This window comes from Betta splendens, chromosome 16, assembly GCF_900634795.4.
Source record: "Betta splendens chromosome 16, fBetSpl5.4, whole genome shotgun sequence".
Lineage (NCBI taxonomy): Eukaryota > Metazoa > Chordata > Actinopteri > Anabantiformes > Osphronemidae > Betta > Betta splendens.
In genome coordinates this window covers 14,708,481-14,727,720 of record NC_040896.2, presented here as the reverse complement: position 1 = coordinate 14,727,720, position 19,240 = coordinate 14,708,481, and the positions used below count along the sequence as shown (strand labels likewise).

Sequence of the window (19,240 nt, the reverse complement as noted above, 5' to 3'; positions counted from 1 at the left end):
TATTTAGGGTATAAAGTTGTAACAATACGGCAACAATATTCTGTTACCATTGGCAGAGCAAGGCTAATTGTTTCCCAGTGCTATCAGCCCATATGCTAAGATAGGCTAAGCTAAGCTAATCTGCCAGCCCCAGCATCATTTCAAACAAACAATAGCAGCTGTATCAGTGTTTGCATCTAACTTTCAGCAAGAATGTGTGCATGTTATTTTACAAAATGCTAAACTGTTTTTTAGAGCAAAGCAGCAAAGCTCTTCACTATAATATAACTATATATAACATAAAACCCCCTGCAGACATACAGTTTACAGACAGAACGGGATATTTGACTGTGGTTAAGATGGGGCCTTGTTATTTCTCCTTCAGGGACGTCCAAAGGTTTGGATTTTCACACAGTGATTGAATTAGGGTCCCTTTGAAGAGAGAGGGGCCCCTGCCAAGGCTTGGTGTGGCTCCTCGGGGTTTAGAGGGTTTTAATCATGCAGTGAGGTGTTTGCTCTGGCCTTTCAGAGCCTGCTGCAGCTACACTCCAAACAACTCGCCGATTATTGTTACAGTAACTTATACTTGCGAATACTGATGTCATTACAAATGTTACGCCGTCTCCGTTAGAAAGGGCCACGTTGGGCGCTCTAACTAGATTTGAGATATAACCAGCGTCGAGGGATGGTTCATACTGTTTCACGGGATTGAAAAAGTACAAGCCAAACAAAGGCGAGGATCAGGAAATGGAGAAAGTGTACGTTTGAGTGCTGCTCACAGTCAAGACCACTTACATCTGTTATCATTTTTCCCCTGGTCTTGTTCCTCTCCCGGTGGTTGGCCCTCTTCTGTTTCTGCTGTAGCACACGCTCTCGTGTTGTGCGATACTCGAGGGCAAATTCGCTCAGGATCTTGCTAAAGCGATGAATGCTGACCTCACGCACCGCATATACAGGATGGCCCAGGAACAGCAGAAAGGCATGAAACCTGCACATGTGGAGACACATCACAGCGCTGTAGAGAAGTGCTTCAGTGGAATGAAGATCAGCTTAAAAAAGGTGACATCATCACACATACACCTGAACAAACCTGTTGATTATTCTCCGATGTACTATTTTTAGAATAATGATTCTTTCCGCGCAGTCTTTAAGAAATTCCGACATTTTTTGCTTCAGCGCCGGTTTCATCTCATGTTTCGCAATGACCTTGAGGTGATCCCATGATGCTTTGCACCTTCGCTCCATCTGGGCCAGATTGTCTTGAAGCTGGTCAAAGTCCACCTGACAACCGCAGGGGTCAGCACAGTTATTTTGAGGCATCGAGTGCAAAGACAAACGGATACGGTGAAGAAATCCGAGCCATAATTTCTTAAAAAGTAAACACAACGAACCTTTGTCAGTCGAGTGATAGCTCCTATCTCTGAGTAGAGGTCGGTGCTGTCTGGGAACTTCTCAACCACGATGGAGCAGGCGTGATGCAGCAGAGACTGCTTATGCACGGTGTCCTTTACCTCTGGGACTTTCTCCAGGTAGCTCAGCTCGAAGCCTTTAGCCTGGAGATGCACGCGTTACACAGGAAAACACTCAGAATGTGGGACGGAAACACTGAAGTTACAGATCAAGAGCCTCTAACTCGAGAGCCAAATTGCATTGCACTTCCTTTCTGGCACAGAGCAGAGTGTCCTGACTGTAACATGTACCATGTAGATCTATTAGATTGTGATTTTCAGAAACCACAATCTAGTTCAGTTCCGACTGACTGTTTTGCTCACCACAGCAAAGCTAAAGTGAAATTAAAGAAAAAAGCCATAACACATCAAGACAGATCTAATCTTTACACAGCCTCCCTTGTTCTTCTGCCAGTTTTAAATGGCTTACTGCAAAATATAAATGCAGCCATTATTTATGGCTTCCTTGTTTTGATGTTGATGACTTATGTTTCCTTATGTTTCCATTTTGCATGTTTGACTTGGTTCGCTCATATGTAGACCTGCAGTGCGTGTGTGTGTGTGTGTGTGTGCACAATAAAACGCACAAACCCACATCACAAAGTGAGACAAGAACAAAGACGATTGGAAACACAGATGCAAACTGTCAGAAAACACACAATCACCTCCCCCCCCCTCCTTTTTCAGACAGACAGAGACAGACTGACTGACAGACAGGTTCAGCAGAGGTCCTGACAAGCGCTTTTACTGTACTGAACGACAGCGTCTGCTGCACACATCCAAGCAGCACATTCTTCAGCACACAGAGTCCACTGTTATCTGTGCCAGATAAATATGCTGGTGGGGGGAGAAGGAGGCGTGTGGGAGGAAATGAAGACACAGAGAGAGAGAAATGTGCAAGAGAAAGAGAAACTTCATAATCCAATATGTCCTGATCGTTACTCACATTAGATCCATTGAGGAAGTTGCCAATGGTCAGCAGTGTGGTCAAGATGTAGCGGAGCGTGTTGTTCTTCTCTAACTGATCCATCCCCTCCTTCAAGTCTTGCAGAGGCTCCGCCACTTCCTAAAAGAGAGGAAGCGCATCCAGGTTTTACAATAGCTCATGGGAAAGACTTTAATTGACCCATTGTGGCTCCAAAGCGAGATACACAAACTGATTGGATTGACGACTACAAATCTGAAAATGCCAAAAACAAGCTGCTCCTCTACTGAGGTTGTGTTAGAATGCTCATCTGAAATACAGCATTAACTGTGAGTTGCATTATGGGTAAAATGTGCAATACCATTATACAATTTTTCTGCTTTCCTGCCCTTGTGAAGATACACGTGTTAAAAAAACATTAAAAGTGATGTCTGACCTTCTCAATGAGTTCATAGTCCATCTTAAATGCCCAGAGCTGAAGGCGAGCAGACAGCTCTGTGATGGAGGACAGGGTGAGCAGGAACTGCTCGGCGCTCCCCAGGGGAACATCAGGGTTCACCAGCTGAGCCTCCTGGATCCTCTGCTTCTCCTCCTCCGTGGGGATCATTGTCAAGATTTTCTAGACAGAGCGAAGCATTACATTTGTAGGATCAGTCATACCGAGGGAGAGGAAACGCTGCCTGACATTTCTTGCTGGGTTTATGTGAATGTTTCCAGCGTTCCCACAAACCTATGTGACATGTGAACGTTTAACCTCGTCTCTCAGCATCTCTGGAGACAAAAGGTGGAGCTAAATACTGAGCTCGAGGAGCAACCCTTTAAACTAACGATTATATAATACCAAGATGACGAACATTAATCATTATCTGCAGCCATGTCATACTAAAGTCTATAGCAGTTTTTAAAATGAGCTGAAAATATGCATGTGAACCTTTAATCACAGCTATGATTAATTGCATTTGATCAGCCAAAAATCCATCTGAGTAGCCAGGAAACCATGTGATGCCCCCACCATTTAGCCAGTTCAATTCGCTTGTTCGGGGAAACCACCCCTGTATTTTAGTTTGATCAAATACCATTCAAGAAAACTGTGTTTAGTTTGGACCCATTGTTGTGAATGGGTTTAATTTGATTCAAACGCTGCTGAACTAGGGCAGCACATACCTCGATGCCTTCCTTGTTTAGTGCGTACTCGTCGAAGTTGAGGATGGCGGTCTTGATGGTGCGTGGAGGGGGTAAGACGGTCAGCCCGATGTTGATGGCGTTGCTGCGTTTCGAATCCAACACTATGATTTCTTGTCGTTTGCCGTCAACAGCTGCTTTCTGTGGGAGACGTAACTGATGTCACTGATGTCTCGAACAGATACTGATCCATAAATAGGCAGATTCATAAAGCTAATCTGATGACCACAGGGTCGGCTGAAGTTAATGTCTATTATCACCACCATCATTTAACCAGCTGCCATTAACATTACAGTCAATAAGGTGCTGGAAGAAACATCATTACATTAATATATGAAGATTTTTAAAATTATGTACGAGTATGAATAAGTTAGCAAAGCAACTATTAACCTTGGAATTCATTTATTAAATGCTTTGAGATCATGTCTGTAACATTTCAGTGTTTCTATTGTATCAATTTAAGGGTTTCAGGTTAAGTTCTTACTTTATTCTTATATGTTTGTATAGGTGATCCTGACCTGATGATGCATGAAATGCATGAAGGTGTATGTGAATTTGTGTGGTTTTACAGTAACAGTGAAAACACTATGTTACCTTTGTGACAGGCAGCTCTTTGGATTTGGACTCGAACAGCTGCTCCAGCTTGGATGTGTCCACTTTAATTGGCTCAAGTTTGGACCAGAGAGACTCCTTACAGAATTTGTGGCTCTTACACTGCCAGTCCACAGGACGCACCTCGTTCCAAAAGAGACGGATGGTCTTCTTTTTCTTCTGGAAGAGAGGCACCTCTCCCCGATTCAGCTGCGGGGAGGGCGGGGGGATCGGGGCCATGAAGGGCGGGGGTGGGGGCATCATTTTGCCAAGCATGGGAGGAGGCGGGGGACACCTGAACAAGGGCGGTGGTGGCGGCAGCGCAGGGTTGCACGGTGGAGGGGGAGGCGGTGGTATCAAGTCACTCGAACGCATCATGCTGTCCATATCCAAAATATCTACGTCGTCCTCATCTCTTAGGTCCGTGAAGTCCATCTCCTTGATCCGGAGCTCCCGGGGAGCCGCCATCAGCTGATCCCAGATGTAATCCGACTCCTTTTTGGGCGGCAGAGCCGATGAAGCGGCGGCTGACGGCGGCTGTTGCTCCTTGGAGGCCTCCACCTCAGCAGCAGCCGTTAGGCCTTTGACCAAATCTCCAAACCTCTCTGCCACCGCTCGGACGCTGCCGTGGTTGTCCAGGTGGCCCACTTCCAGTTTTTTCACAGTTTCCTCTTTGGCCTGTCTGTGAGCTTCCAGTGTGGAGATCCTGCTGGCCAAGCATGACACGGGCGAGTCACTGCCCTCCGTCTCCTTCTCACATGGCCAGTTTTCCTGCTCTGGCTCTGCTACGGCCCCTTGGTCCCTGTCAGTGGTCTGAGCATAGAGCATGTCCAGCATGAAGCGCTTGCTGTGGAGAATTTTGTTGCACTCCTCGTTCACATTGGTGTCTTTGACGCCCTGAGTCCATGGGCCGCCTTCAGTGTCCTTCGTGAGCTTCTCCTCTCGCTCCTCCCTCTCCAGAGTGCTGCTTGTGGACGAGATGCTGGACGCGGAGCAGTTGTCCTTCTCGTTCACTTCCTCATTCTGTCTCTCTTTCTCGCTCAGCAGCACACTGTCTTCCACGTCCCTGTCCGTCGGCCGCTCCTTCTCGGGTTCCTCCTCCAACTCAACATCCGCCTGCGCGTCTGAATCTCCAACCTCCACCACAACCTCATCTACCTCCGCATCCTCCACCTGCGCGAGTGCTGCCACCCCGTCCAGGCGCTGCTCCTGCTTCTCCGGCTCCTCCTGCTCTCGTCCCTCCGAACCTGTCGCCACATTTTGGTCTCGCTGCGTCTCAGCGACACTCCCCGTCTCCAGAGGTGGCGCTGTCTCGGGCTTCTGCTCGTTCGGCTGCGGGGGAGGAGTGGGGGCGGGTTCTGGCGCCGAGTGTTTGGTACCGATCTGATCAAGATCTGGCTCTGAACTCTGTCGTGTTCCTGGGAAAGAAATCGACGCAACAGGGAATATAATATACTTGTACATAAACAGCTTTAAAATTGCCTCCTGACACCGTTAATAGAAGTGGGAGAGCGTCTAGGCCTCATTGACTGTGCTCACCTGGCGTCTGGCGCGGGGCCGAGACGGCCTCTTCCTGCGACGGGACGGACGAGGGCGTCGGACAGCGGGACGCCGAGCGACCGGCAGGGTTGGAACTCAAACACAGGGTGATCTCCGTGCGTCCTCTCGTCGGCGGCCTGGGCTGCTCCCGCTGGAGTTCCTCCGCAGCGAGTCGCTCCGCCGCCTTGTACCTGCAGGTCATCACTCTGGGTTAGCTGCGCCTTCGCTGAACTCCTTAAGTCTGTTACTTAATTCTTTTAATAAAGTAAGACACATATTTCTGGGATATTAGAAGAATAATGAAAAACGATGAAGCATTCTTTCGGGCTTCAGTAGAAGCAGCCAGGATGTCGGCGCGTTGGCCGCGAGCATTTTCACATATTTGTCTCAGTCATTATGATAAGGGGAAGGTATAATCTCATTACTGCGGAGCTCAAATGATGACAAATGACTTCCTCCTACAGTGCGTGTGTTTACCCATCTCGGCTTACGCATTCTTTGAAATTCAATGAGACAAATGTTCCAGTTCACAGAGACACAAAAATGTGCGGGGAAAAACAACGAGCTGTAATTTATAATGTGCGCACTTGCACACAGAAACAGTGCACATCACTGCCAGAACGCCGTTACACACTTGTCCTGTTATCATTGGGATGTCTTAATGGTGAGCAGACCCAAAGGGGCCCTGACACCTATAATTCAGCTCGGGGCTGGGTACAACTCACTTTACATCTGCTGTCAATTTGAAGAAAGGGGTCTCGAAGCATTTACGGAGCTCCGGGCGCGTTTGATCAGCCTTCACGACTGCGGCCTTAACGTGAGTGCACGTGAAGCCGTAAAATACAACGAACTCACCTCTCCTCTCTGGCTTGTCGTGCTTCTTCTCGCTTGTCTGCGTAATCTCGACTGAAGAGAAGCAAAAGCAAAAGAAAGTGAATTCTGGACCTTCGTTCTATTTTTAAATGTGACGATGGCTTCACTGCTCCATCTAATAACCCTATAAAATGCAGCCAGACTCATAAGGAGATTTGTGTGTCCCTACTGAGCCGATCACACATGCCAACATATTTTTATTGACTGCACAAAGTAAAGAAACATTAGATTCTCTTTGATAAGAAGTCACGCGAGTACTTTCTTATTTTTTCATGTCGGGACTAACTTGAAGCGGTTCCTCTCTTCTCTCTCAATCCTCTGCAGGCGTTCTTCTCTTTCCAGACGTCTGCGCTCTCTCTCTGCTGCCAGTGACTCCTGGTGCTGTCTGTATGATGAAGTTAGCAATCCTCCCAAAGCAGGTCTATACGCCAAAGAGAAATAGTCATAAAAAAACACCACTTAATAAAAACAAATTCCTGATTTGTATTTTGCTCTGTTCTGCAACGGCTGTGGAAAATCCGACACGCTGACCTGTCGGCTTTGGAATCTGGCGTGAACGTGGTTGAACTAGTAAAGTGATGGGTGGGTGATGAAGCAGCCGGGTGTCTGCCAGGGTATGGACTCCCGCTGGCGCTGATTCTGTCAGGAGAATGGAAAAGTCAATGCTTTGCTCTTTCCAAAAATCTTTCACTGAATGGACATGACTTCACCTATTTATAATGTCACTGTCACACTGCTGGATATGGATTTGAACCCCAGCTACTCACTGGCACGGAAACAAAACATTATGCTTCCATTAACATTGTCCTGGCCCTTAAAACTACTTAAGGTTCATGTAGACGTCGTCACACTTCACTGAAACCTCAATACACTGTCTTGACCCTTGACCCTTGACCTCAACCATTTGCTGCTAGCCTTACCTTTCAGCCCAGCAGGGCTTTCTAGTTGTGTAAGATGTAGAAGAGTTGTTTGTATCAGTCAGACTAAAAGGTAAAAGTGAAAGAAGATTAGAGTCAGACACTCAGAAGATAAAACAATTCAATGTTAATAAGACAGTGATAGAGAAAGTGGTGGGTAGGAGGGCTGCAAGGCCGCGGAACGACAAAACAGACAATGTCTCCATGTGTCTAATAAAGCTAGTGTAACACTGCTGAAAATCAACAGGGATTTCTTGATATATCCGAAGACAGACTGGACTTGCTCAAGATTTGGTTTCCTCCTTTGTCCTCTCAGTGACAGAGAGATTGTGACTAGTGTCAGTACTGTGAATGAATTTGCTGACTCTCTTGGGATTAACTGTGCTGCAGCGCCACAATGAAAGACAGATGAATAGTAAATGTCGACAAGAAATGTTTATGTGCAACTGAGAAAAGGAAGTTCAACCTTCCTTTTCTCGGGTACAATGCTTCTTTGAAGCTGACAAATGTAAGTTAAATCCAACCTGATGGGACATAAAAGCATTTGTAGCCAGCAGATGCTGGACAATACTTTGAAGGAGGTAGCGTGTAGATGAAGCATAAATCTCATTAGACACTATTTAGATGAGCATTGTAAAGGTTCAGGATTTATTTGGGTCTCCTGTTTAAGCACAGTGAGGTACACAGAGACAAAGACATGGTGGGAGGACGGTGAAGAGGAGCTGCTGGGCTCCACGTGCTGTACCTGGCTCTGATTTAAGTCAGGAGACAGAGGTGGAGGTCAGGGGTGAGAAAGGGGGGTGGGGGGTGCAGAGTCTGGCACTGTACTCAGAACAGACACAGTGATGTGGCTGGGGAGGAACACACCGAGGACTAAAGGTCCTCTGTTTTGGTGCGACGGACACAGGAGAAGATGTCCTGGTTCCTCTCCGCTCAGGGTCACTGGCCTTAGGAAGGATGTCGGCCATACACTTTAAGCTCAAACACATGGCTGGAGCCACACTAGGACGACAAGATACGAGAGAGCAGGGGTCCAAAGGGAATAAATAGGATAATCAGTTGGGTAGAAACTCAGATCAGGTGGGAGGGGACACACAGACTCATAACTGAAGGGGGCTCAAATACCTGGGAGCTCCCTGTCTAGAGGACTCAGCGACTGAATGACTTCCATCATCAGCCTCTTCCTCATCCTCGTCCTCCTCCTCCTCTCCCTCCTCCTCCTCCTCTTCTTCCTCCTCCTCCTCCTCCTCATCTCTGTGGTCAGAGGAGGGATGGAGGTTTAGAAGGAGGGAAGGATGTAGGCAGGCGAGAGGGAAGAGAAACGGGACAGAGACAACATGAAAACACACGACAGAGACACAGACGTGCTTATAATGCAGGAAAGCATTAGAAGGATTAGTGGAGCACAGAGACAAGCACTGAGGTAAATATGAGAAGGTTAGTGGTCTGACAACACATATGCACAAACAGTTAATTATCACCATAATGAAATAATATATCTATCGGACGTTAATCAAGAAGAATAAATGTAATTCAATCAGCAAAGTCAGAGCTGTGGAAGATGCATTAGTGTTTGAACCAATAGTCTGGGATCCATCGTCATACACCAGTCTGTGGCCAGTCTGCTATTTGGAACCCCCTCGGTTGTCTGGATTTCATTAACAATATGGAAAATGGTGATCTTCAAAGGCAACTCGAATTTCCTGTGGTGGACTGGAAGAAGCTGGTATCATATGACCTGCTGGATTGAATTTAAGAATACCTGAAGACCTGAACGCTGGCGTGCTACTCTCCCACATTACAATGGGAGGCTGTGAATGGGAGGCAACTTCAACTTCAACTTCAATGTCAGATTTTTTTTTCCTCTATAGCACTGAAATAAACATGAACATAACGTTTCTGGAGCTTGTAAATAAGCCCAGATACTATATAATAAACAAGAATGCAATTAGTCCAGACGCTAAATCGTCACTTTTTTTGACTCATAGTCGTACAGTTTGTCGGACTTGAAACCGGCACCGTTGAAGAGTTGAAGCCCTCTCTCGTTGCTCGTATCATGTCTTTGACAATAGGAAGATTAATTTAACCGTCACTGCCTTCCTTTAAATTACTACCTGATTAGATTCTCCGCTTTGGCTCTGAACATTGCAGACACTGACACATAATACCTCACTCGCAGTCACGCTGGTTCCTGTGAATCTCGGTCCCACTCCATGAGCTCAGACATGATTTGTCAGCCCCCCCCCCGTACTCTCCTCAGTGAACCTCTATTGACCCGGTTCACGGGCGTAAGTGTGCAGGTCGTCCGTTCTGCTCCTCTCTGTCCTCCCTCTGTCTCACCTTTCGCTGATGTCTTCCACCCGTTGGCCTCCGAGCGGCAGGAAGCTGCCCGGGTGCGCGTTGCTGGGCGACGCGGGGGCGGACGCGTGGCCTCTGCAGCTCTGCAGCGAGTGCCTCCGGCTGCGTCGTCTCTCCAGGCCGCGCTTCTCGCTGGTGCCGCCGACGCTGGCCCGCCGGCGGTCCTTCCGGCCGCTGGGAGGCAGCTGGGCTTCGCCGTCACCGTCCTCGTGGCGGAGCGTCGCCTGGGACGGGGGGAGGCCGGGGTGGAGCTGGGTTATTGGGCTGTCACTGCAGAGCGGAGGCGGCCGCGTGGGCTTCCTCACCTCGTAGATGTTGATCTGCTCGATGAGGTCCAGGTCGGTGCCCTTCCTGCTCAGGTGTCTCTGTGCCAGGGCTTCGACGCCCTGCTCCTCCAGACAGTCCACCATGTCGTAGTAGGAGTCCTGGTCTGGGAGGCCCGCTAGAGTCTGGAACACAGGTCGTGATAAGGAGATTAAAAATCAAATCATAAACCTTTTGTTTTAGAAAAATCTGTACTGTTCTGTATCTGTACTGCATTTATATTTGCTGTTTGTTGACTCTAGTGTAAATAAATAATATCTACGTGTTAATAACATTTTCATGAGGGGTGTCAGGAGTCAGGGAGACAAAAAAATGATGTTTTTAAATGATATAATGGCCATAGTGTGTTCACTGACCTTGTTAACAAGTGTCATTGCGTAGACCAGCAGCTCCGTATCCACTCCGTCCTTTTCATCAAGGATCTCCATCACGTTTGACCACAGTTTAGTCCCTGCGGATGCAAAAGTCATGCCACACATTGAGCATCAGAGGACAACTGCTGGATCCTGGACTGTCACACAGTCTGAAGTCGTCCCCGTGGTCATCCTGCAGCGTGAGAAACAGCTCCACCGCTGTGCAAAACACGCTCCATCGTCATGAACTGAAGTGAGAGTGGACCCACTACATAGGCACCGATCACCAGCTCTGTGCCTCGATCACAGCCGCCCCATTTCCCTCTCGTCAGACTGGGGATCGTGTTCGCGAGCGGCAGAGGTGACACGATGAGACAGAGGGACACCTGACCCATGCCCCCGTGACACACCACCGCACAATGTGGGGCCTGTGGAGTGGCAGGTAACTGGATCCCCCCCGGCCAGCGGTGCGACTGCCTCGCTGCGTGAGCCGACCTGGCTTCTGTAACGGGAGACTGGGGTTCGCAGGAGGCCGAGCTGCCGTAAAGCAGCACCTCCACGAGCGCTTTGATTACCGGACCCGAGGAGCTGAGCCGCTGGACTCCACCTGAACCCGCTGCTCTCACCTAGTTTGGCATCCACGGCGTTCACAGCCTTGATGAGCAGCGCGGCGTTGGATTCTGTGTACTCCACAAACACCAGCAGCAGCTTCAGCGCCGTCTTCACCACCAGACGAAACTACGCGAGAACGAAGCACAGTCTATTCAGTGGGACACAGAACGTGGCAGTTTCCTTACGTTTACACACACTGAATGCTGCCAAACTGTCTCGTCTTCTAGTAATTTAGTTTCCTCTGAACAATCTTGGAGGATTGGATTAAAATGAAACAAAAGGCACACACACACACACACACACACACACACACACACACACACACACACACACACACACACACACACAAATGCAGAACTGCATTTAATTGTGGGGATGTAAAAAAGAGCCAATAACAATTCACCTCCAGGAGCACATGATGCAATCTGGCCACTAGAGGGCCGAGATGACCACAAGTACCAAGGTTAACTGAACGTTTAACCTTGATGATTTAAAAAAAAACGTCATTCCTTACCTTGGATCCAACAAGGGTGTAAAGCCACTGGACTGTTTCATTATGAGATATGAGGCCGTTCATCCCATCCACGTACAGCATAATCTGACCGAGAGCTGGAAAAGTAGAAAGAAAGAGAAAAAGTCAGATTTGAGTTTGTGATTTCAAATTACAGATGCTATTTTGGTATTCCTTCAGTCAGAATTAGTTTTCGGTCTTTGTGAAAGAAAGTGCTTCAAAAACATTAATCCTTGAAAATCTTCTCTATAGAGAAACTGCTTCTGCTGCTGCTGCGTGAGGAAAGAAGGGGCCTAAAGAAGAGAATCAGAACTTGTCTTCCACCTCAGGCTCGAGGACTCACTGGATGATAACATGACTTCCATGTGTAACAGGATACATAAATAAGAGCATAATAAGAGCCAAGGGATCTCAATGGGGGGCAGTAAAAGTAAGGCTTCTGTGAAAGAAGCCAGATGGGGGAAGGGAGTCAAACACGGCTCAACACACAGAGGAGCTCTTTAAATATATGGACTATTTTACCTGCACCTCAGTGGGCAAGGCTTAAATACAGTAGGACCCGTTGCTTTGGTGATGGTTCAGCCGAACAGCCTGATAGACTAATTAAATGAGAGGAGGTGTTGGAGGGAGAAATGCTCCTAAAACGAACCATCTTCCCTCTTGCTTGCAGTTATAAACTGCTCCTGGACATCGGATTTCAGCAGGAGCGAGGACATGCCAACATTCCCAGGTGCGGCTGCAGCGTGTGCACGTGGGTGAAGAGCGGGTGTGTGCTGCGTGCGACAGCGGCGTTGTCAGTCGGAGGTTCACTCTACCACAGCACGTTCCTCCTCGCAGCGACGCTGACCACATGGGAGCGTGTTGATGAAAAACGATGAACCCCCCCGATCTGACAGATGCACGAGCGACATCAGGAGCGAGCTGATGTGCAGCGCTCGGCTGAGACGGATTCAACAGAACCTGGATGTAGAGTCGGGCGTGACTGTAAATCACATTGTGGCATTTTTCACATGATTTACCAATAGGTCATGTGCAGCCTTTCAGCACGCAGCCAAGCAAAACACAATCTGAAGGAATTCCTATATCGCGTGTCAGTTTAATTTAGAGAGCAGTTAGGACACAGAACTTATGATATTTAAGTGCTTCTGAACCAGGCCAGAAACCGCACAACCGTTTCCCTTTCTCGCAGATTCATTAAAGCTGCTGCTTTGAGGAATTATTCAATGCCACTGCAAATTCGCTACAACTCCACTTTAAAGAGCGGGAACCGCAGCGAGGGCTTTTAGACCGGAGGCCGCTCGGTAGAAATCATACTGTAACTGTTTCAAAAAAATCTAAATTACCTTTAATTTCTGGCCAGCTTAGTCAGAAACACTTACAGGAAACATCTAATCGCTCCCAGAGCAGTCACCTTGGTGAACTGCAAAAACCACGGTCATCAAACGTTACCTGTGATGACGACGCCAAAGGATCTTTATGAGTCTCTCTTCGAAGCTGGCAGACAAAGAAAGTTGCTCGTCTTATCTTAGTATCGCTCGCAATGTTTTCAATGCTCGAGAGTAAATATAGCATTTGAATAGTTTCCAGCTTCACAAGGAACCGCAGGCCGGCCGACACAGAGAGACGGGCCCGATTCCGGTGTCTGAACCATAACTGTGAGAAAAGTAAAAACTCAGGCAACTGAGGTCTGGTGGAAGTGTTTCTTCGGGGCCTCTCCCTCTCATAAACCGCAGCAATTATCTTCCACAACCCCAAGAATGTGCAGGAAGGGCTGCTCCCTGACCACTGGCGAGGTGAGAAGCACGCCGAGCGGCGCGGGCCGAGCGGCCGACCGGACCTGTCCGCTCCCCCCCCCGGCGCTCGCTGCTGGAAAGTGGGTCAGCCAAGCTCCGTGTCAAGGTGCAACATTCATTCTGTCAGGACGGCGCTGCCGAGGCCAAATCTCTGCAACTAAGAGCCTCTTATCTCAGCGTCAGTGTGGAGCTGAGCCTGTCGGTGCCCACGCGAGCTGGCTGCACTTCACTGAACTCCTTTTCCACTAGATCATTGGAATGACAGTAAATGATTCCAAGTGGGTTCTGGCCAGTGACTGATCCGTCATGTTCTGAGCAAGACAATAAATCTATTTCAATCTAACACTGCTGATATGAAGTTCTACTGTTGCTACACTCACTCAGTCCAATGTGATGCCTTGTGTTTTGTATTCACACACAAATGTTCATTTTCTTCACTTTAAACCCACTGATGTTCTGACTGACGGCTTTAGATCAAAAGTCAGAGTGTGATTATCCTCGTCCAAACTCATCCTGCCGAAAAACTGAAAAATGGGCACTGCTTTTAATGTGATCTGAAAAGAGGCGGCGGCCGTGAAGCTGAGTGCACTCAGGGCTGATAGCGTTGCTTTTAGTGCCTTTATTCATCACTTCTGCATCCACGCCTCTGATTTGGAGTCCGTCTACCTCACAAAGACAAGTTTATCGCTGGGGCCAATTACGCAGCTCTTGCTGTATATGAAGTGGATAAGAGTTGTCGGCAGCCTATGTTCCAGTTGTTACTCAGCTAATCACCCGCCGTTGGAGCCAGACAAAGTGCCTCTGCATCGGCGTTGGCCGTCGCAGAGCTCATTGCCAGACATTGTGCCCCATACAGTAAAACCACGGGGGCATGCCTCCATTTTCAGGACTTGGATGCAGGTCTACCAGCATTTGACACAATTTACCGTGGACCTGAGCCCAAACGAACTCCCCAAAGACAAACACGCAGCGCTAATAGAACAGCAGGAGCCTGGGAGTGTTTGGCTGAGTAAGCTGAGCAGGCACCGCAGGCCTAATGAACTACCGCCATGCTGAGTGGCCTGCAACAATAGGAAAATATGAAACGCCTGAAGCGCCCCTGAATTTAAAATGGGTTAAAACCCATGGAAGCTACTGTGCTGCAGACTTTGAGGGCAACGGACGACTGGGGAAAGCCCAAGGTGAGTTTTCCATGCTTTCCAAGGGGGGAATACTTTGAAAGAATGACATCCACCCACTTGTACAGTAATACACGCTGAAAGATGAGCCGCGTTAAACTCCGACTGCTGTTGAGAGAGCAGCCGAGTTATTGGCTATGAGCTATGAGCAGTCGTAGGCTGAGTTCAGTCCCAAAAAGCAGTCAGCTCACAGGAATCCGCCGTAAAAGCTACTTGAACGCTGAGGATTTCCGTCCATCTGCCCGAGACGTCACTGCGAAGCGTCTTTCACCTCCGCTTCAGAGTTTATGTATCGGCACGACGAGGTCAGAGACGAGAAAATAAAAGCGCTCGCTCGAATTTGGCTCCGGTGAGTCCAGCTCTGGGCAGCCGCTCCGCTGGCAGCAGGTTTTCTGGGGCTGAATACGTCTACAGAAGAGGGGGAGGTAGAATATAGGTCAAGCAGGTGGGGTCCAATTGGGTTCAGATGCGAGACGCGAGACGCGTGCTCGTGCGCAGGGGAGGTTCGACCCGAAGCAGGATCAACAAGCGCCTTCAGCTTTTCTGTTTGGCTGAAGTTCACCTGAACATTGGTTTTCTCATCCGAACTCGACACCACGAGCGGCTGCTTGTAAAACAGAGCACCACGTGTTAGCTGCGCAACCGGCAAATTTAACTGGAGAGAGTGAGGCCGCGCTGGAGGCAGAGACAAAGTCCTGCCAGGACAACAAGGAGCCCAGAGGCCGTGGGGCTGAAACCATGTGTTCATTTCCTTCATTTCCTTCAGCCAAATGAGGTCATTCCTGTCGTCCCAAAGCAGAAGAGCTAAATTCATGTATGAAGTTATTATTGGCTTTCACAAAAGGCTGCTACCTCTCAATCTATTAAAACAATATTTTGAGGATCCAGCACGTAGAAGGTATGAATGGGCCGCGCCGGGGCAGGCGAAGGTCTGCTCCAGTGAAACCACTTTGTGCGTAAAAGTAGACTCAGATTTTCATCTTTCAAATGAAAGCGTCCTGGACTCTGCGAACCCAAGGTGAGATTAGGTGGAAAAAATGCACGCGTTCCCATGGGATCTAATTACAGCGCGCGGGTTCAAGTTTGGTCTGCTGCGACGGGGGGTGGGGGGGGGGGGTCCCGGAGACGAGGAGATCTCCCTCCCGCCCGCCCGCACGTGTGTGTCAGCAGTTCCCGTGTTTACTCTCTGGGGTTCCCGTCGTCCTGCAGGAGCTCCGGGAGCGTTCCCTCGTCTCCTGTTCAGAGTTACACAAGGCCGCCACCATACGCATGTGCACAAAGTCCAGCCGAGACAGAATGGAAATGTTTATCCAGACGATGGGCAGTAGTAAAGGCCTCCTCCCTCCACAACAGAAGACCTATAACATGGCCAGACGACATAATAGACACTGTTTCCAACCAGCGCTTCCAGCAGCGCCGTTAACCCGGCGACGCCTGGCTTTTCACTTAATGCTGCTCCGACCAGCGTGGGGAGAGTCCAGTTACGCTCCGTCAAACGCTTCAAATACTTGGGTTTAGGATATTACATGAAACCTGTGATCCTTTAATTAAATTGATCCAAGTGTGTCACTGTTCATCTCAATCACGCTTGCTTCCGTTACAGATAAACGTTGCATTTTTCCAACATTCCTTTCCGCCACGTCTGGAGGTTCCGCAGGTTTTTCCGATCCGCCGGTCTCGCGGACCAAACTCCACAGACTGAAGTAAGTGAATTCATCAACATTCACGCACGTGTTCTACGCTGGACTATGGAGGTCGTGTGTCGTTTCCCTGACAAGGACCTGTAGTTTAGTGGACGTGAGGCTAAAACGGGCTGCAATGGAACACATGAGCGTTCCTACAGGCAGGAAGTCAAGGTGCTTTAACATATGGCACGAGAGGCGTGTGACTAAACAGGGAGACTCTAAGAAGTAGAAGGGGAGAGCGAGAGAGAGAGAGAGAGACAGAGAGAAGGGCACAGACAGCTTAGGATAAAAGCACAACATGAAATATTGGCATGACTTATTTGAAACAGTAATACGTTGGGACCATTCACATTACAGCTCCCATTTCTGCTGAAGCCATAAATTCAGAAGTGTAACATGTAGCATGGGCGCCTACAGTCCACAATATAGCAGCATTCGATGAGGTATGGCCTGCTGGGTATTAAAGCTAATTCATACAACATTTTAGAAATATGCGTCCAGCCTGCAGTGGAGCACGTCTCCATCGACAGGGATTCCTTAAATTCCTCCAGAGAACACGAGCTTCGCGTCCCGACGCCTCTGAATTCGCCTGTTTGGTAAACAGCGGTGCGCCGCCTCCAAGAAAGCGACGGGCTAAAAACACCGCTCAGAGCGAAGAATGTCAACAGAGCAGAGAATAATGGCTGGTTTGTCTTTCATCTGCGCGTCGGCCGCTCCCACACTTCATAGTCACCAATTAAACGCTGTTGTCGGTTCAGCTCGCGCTCGTTCTGTAAATACTACAATTAGAAGGACGATCCAGGAAAAGCCTTGTTGTTTGTTCTCACACCTCTTCTCCGCATTTTGCTCAAGATCATTTGTACCGTGGGTGTTTTTTTTAAAGCAACTTGCACTTATGATACACTGATGGAAGTTCACCTTATCCAGAAACTGCTTTGTTTTAGTGCTTGTGACACAGTTACCAGTGATGTGTTACTTCTAGAAATACACCAAGAGACTGTAATATATGATGGTGATATCAGTCTTGAGGCCTCTATTTGGCTTTCATGTAAACGCAGCGCTTCACCAGGGCTGAGCTAGTAACAAGTTACAGGAAAGCCAGATGGAACTGGCAACTCTGCAAAGTGAACTCACACCCTTTTCTATTGATGGGGTGATAAAGGCATACGAGTTTTCTCCCGGGTAAAAAAATACAAGCAGGCCTCCAAGGGGCTAAGTCCAGGTCTTGGAGTCCTGCGAGCCAGGTGTGAGGGGCCCAGAGAGGGGCCAGACCCCAGCCAGGAAGACCCAGAAAATACCCACATCACTGAGGGAGCACTAACTGGCCACAGACACCTCCAGGGCTTTGAGAAGATGGAATGAAAAAAAAAAGGGGAGGGGGGGAGAAAAACTCGAGATGGTGTAGATTGCAGAGAATTGGGGAACAAGCATTCACAATGACAGCAGTGTTCCAGAGAGCCGAGGCTGCGAACCTGCTCTTGTGAAACGCACCACGACTGGCGTGCACGTGTGCAACGCATCCACAAGATTGATTCTTATTCATGAAAGAGAGGACGCGTGTTTTGCTGGGAGCTTTTTTAATACGCACCAGACAGATGTGCTCGAAGCTGCATTCCTTGTTTTTTTTTCACACCGGCCTCCACTTGAAAGACAACGGAGCAGAGCGCCGGCATTAGAAGTGATCAGCGCCCGATACGAAAGCAATTACTGCTGCTGGCTTATCCCCCCCCCTTCTGCGTGTGCACGTGTGAACATTTCAGGCAACTAATTCATTCCTCCCTTGGGAATCCCTACGACATACCTCCTTGAACAATAAAGGAGCCAGGCCTATATACATTTTCTGACCTGTGCATCTGTGTTCCAGCATGCGCCTCAACACATGGCTCACGAGGGACGGTGATCTACTACACTCCGGTCCGGAGAAATCAGGTCAGGGGTTGAAACGGGGTTAAAGGGGCTTCTGGGTGGGTGCGAGCTCGGTCTGGCTTCTCATAGAGATATATGGAGCGATAAATGAGCGCGTAAAGGGATAAAGAGAGTCACACAGAGGCGCTGACACAGATGCGTCACAAGGAGGCTCGTGTGATGTGGGAAGCGTCGCATCACTCATAGCAACATGACACTAACGGCTCTTGCATGTGGTCGGGTCGGAAGTTTTGAAAACCCTTGTCGTTCGATTTACGCTCGCGAGTCAGAGACCGGATTCAGATGAAGCATGGAACTCTGAGGATCAGAGCCTGGGGTGGGACGGCAGTCCAGGAAGGGGTCACGTTCATGTGTCTCTGGAGAAGAGCCGTGTGAGAACGTCTTGCTCCACGAACAGAGTCCAGCGAGTTGATAATTAGTCGAAGCGCCAACCAAATGTGGGGGCGAACAGAAGAGAAAGGGGCGAAACAAAGAGAGGCAAGTAAATTAGTTTTATGATCTGCAAGATCCTGCCTGAACTTTTATTGGCCCTGTAAGCGTGTGGGACCTGCCCCCTCGCAGCAGGCTGTTAAATGACCTCGCAGCGAGAGCTTTATTCTGCCCCTCCCCGACGTTAACGCGTATGATCCTGCGCCTTCCCAACGCGGGACAGATAAACTATCCAGCTGCTGAACTTGGCAGACGTTGGAGTGGGTATATATATGTCTTAGGTGTGCGAGTGTCACAGGGTCATCGGGCAGAATCATCAATTTACATGGTGTATGTAAACACATGTGGCTCTGGATAGGTTTATGGAGGGGGAAGTGTTACAGGATTGATGAATAACATCCTCGATTAGTCAGTGCTGTAAATTGAGGGGTGAGAGAGGCGAGGGGAGGGTGGGGTTTAGTGGTGCGAAGCTGCGCCGGCGCCCAGTGGACCCACCTCGGAGGATGTAGTTCTGGTAGTTCTGGTCGGCTTCCGCTCCCACTTTGATCAAACACGTCAGTCCTTCCGCCACCACAAACTCGTGCACCAGGTCCTTGTCGTCCTGGACAGAGAAGGTT

The 19,240-nt window shown here is 48.8% G+C and overlaps 1 protein-coding gene across 6 annotated transcripts in view; it reads right to left on the bottom strand.

Moving 5' to 3' along the window:
• The window catches only part of fhod3b (formin homology 2 domain containing 3b), a 57,223-nt gene that overhangs the window by 3,388 nt on the left and 34,595 nt on the right, over window positions 1-19,240 (bottom strand). For 2 of the 6 annotated variants that reach the window (XM_055502952.1, XM_055502953.1), the window contains exons 5-23: window positions 19,119-19,224; window positions 11,616-11,710; window positions 11,116-11,227; window positions 10,493-10,587; window positions 10,118-10,261; window positions 9,795-10,036; window positions 8,580-8,708; window positions 7,458-7,520; window positions 7,069-7,176; window positions 6,824-6,958; window positions 6,520-6,570; window positions 5,665-5,855; window positions 4,129-5,543; window positions 3,517-3,675; window positions 2,789-2,971; window positions 2,374-2,493; window positions 1,371-1,532; window positions 1,070-1,260; window positions 775-967 (exon numbers count right to left, since the gene is read on the bottom strand). In XM_055502952.1, coding sequence (XP_055358927.1) covers window positions 775-967; window positions 1,070-1,260; window positions 1,371-1,532; window positions 2,374-2,493; window positions 2,789-2,971; window positions 3,517-3,675; window positions 4,129-5,543; window positions 5,665-5,855; window positions 6,520-6,570; window positions 6,824-6,958; window positions 7,069-7,176; window positions 7,458-7,520; window positions 8,580-8,708; window positions 9,795-10,036; window positions 10,118-10,261; window positions 10,493-10,587; window positions 11,116-11,227; window positions 11,616-11,710; window positions 19,119-19,224 — 3,894 coding nt within the window. The other 4 variants (XM_055502955.1, XM_029127991.2, XM_055502956.1 and 1 more) reach the window with 3 other exon arrangements.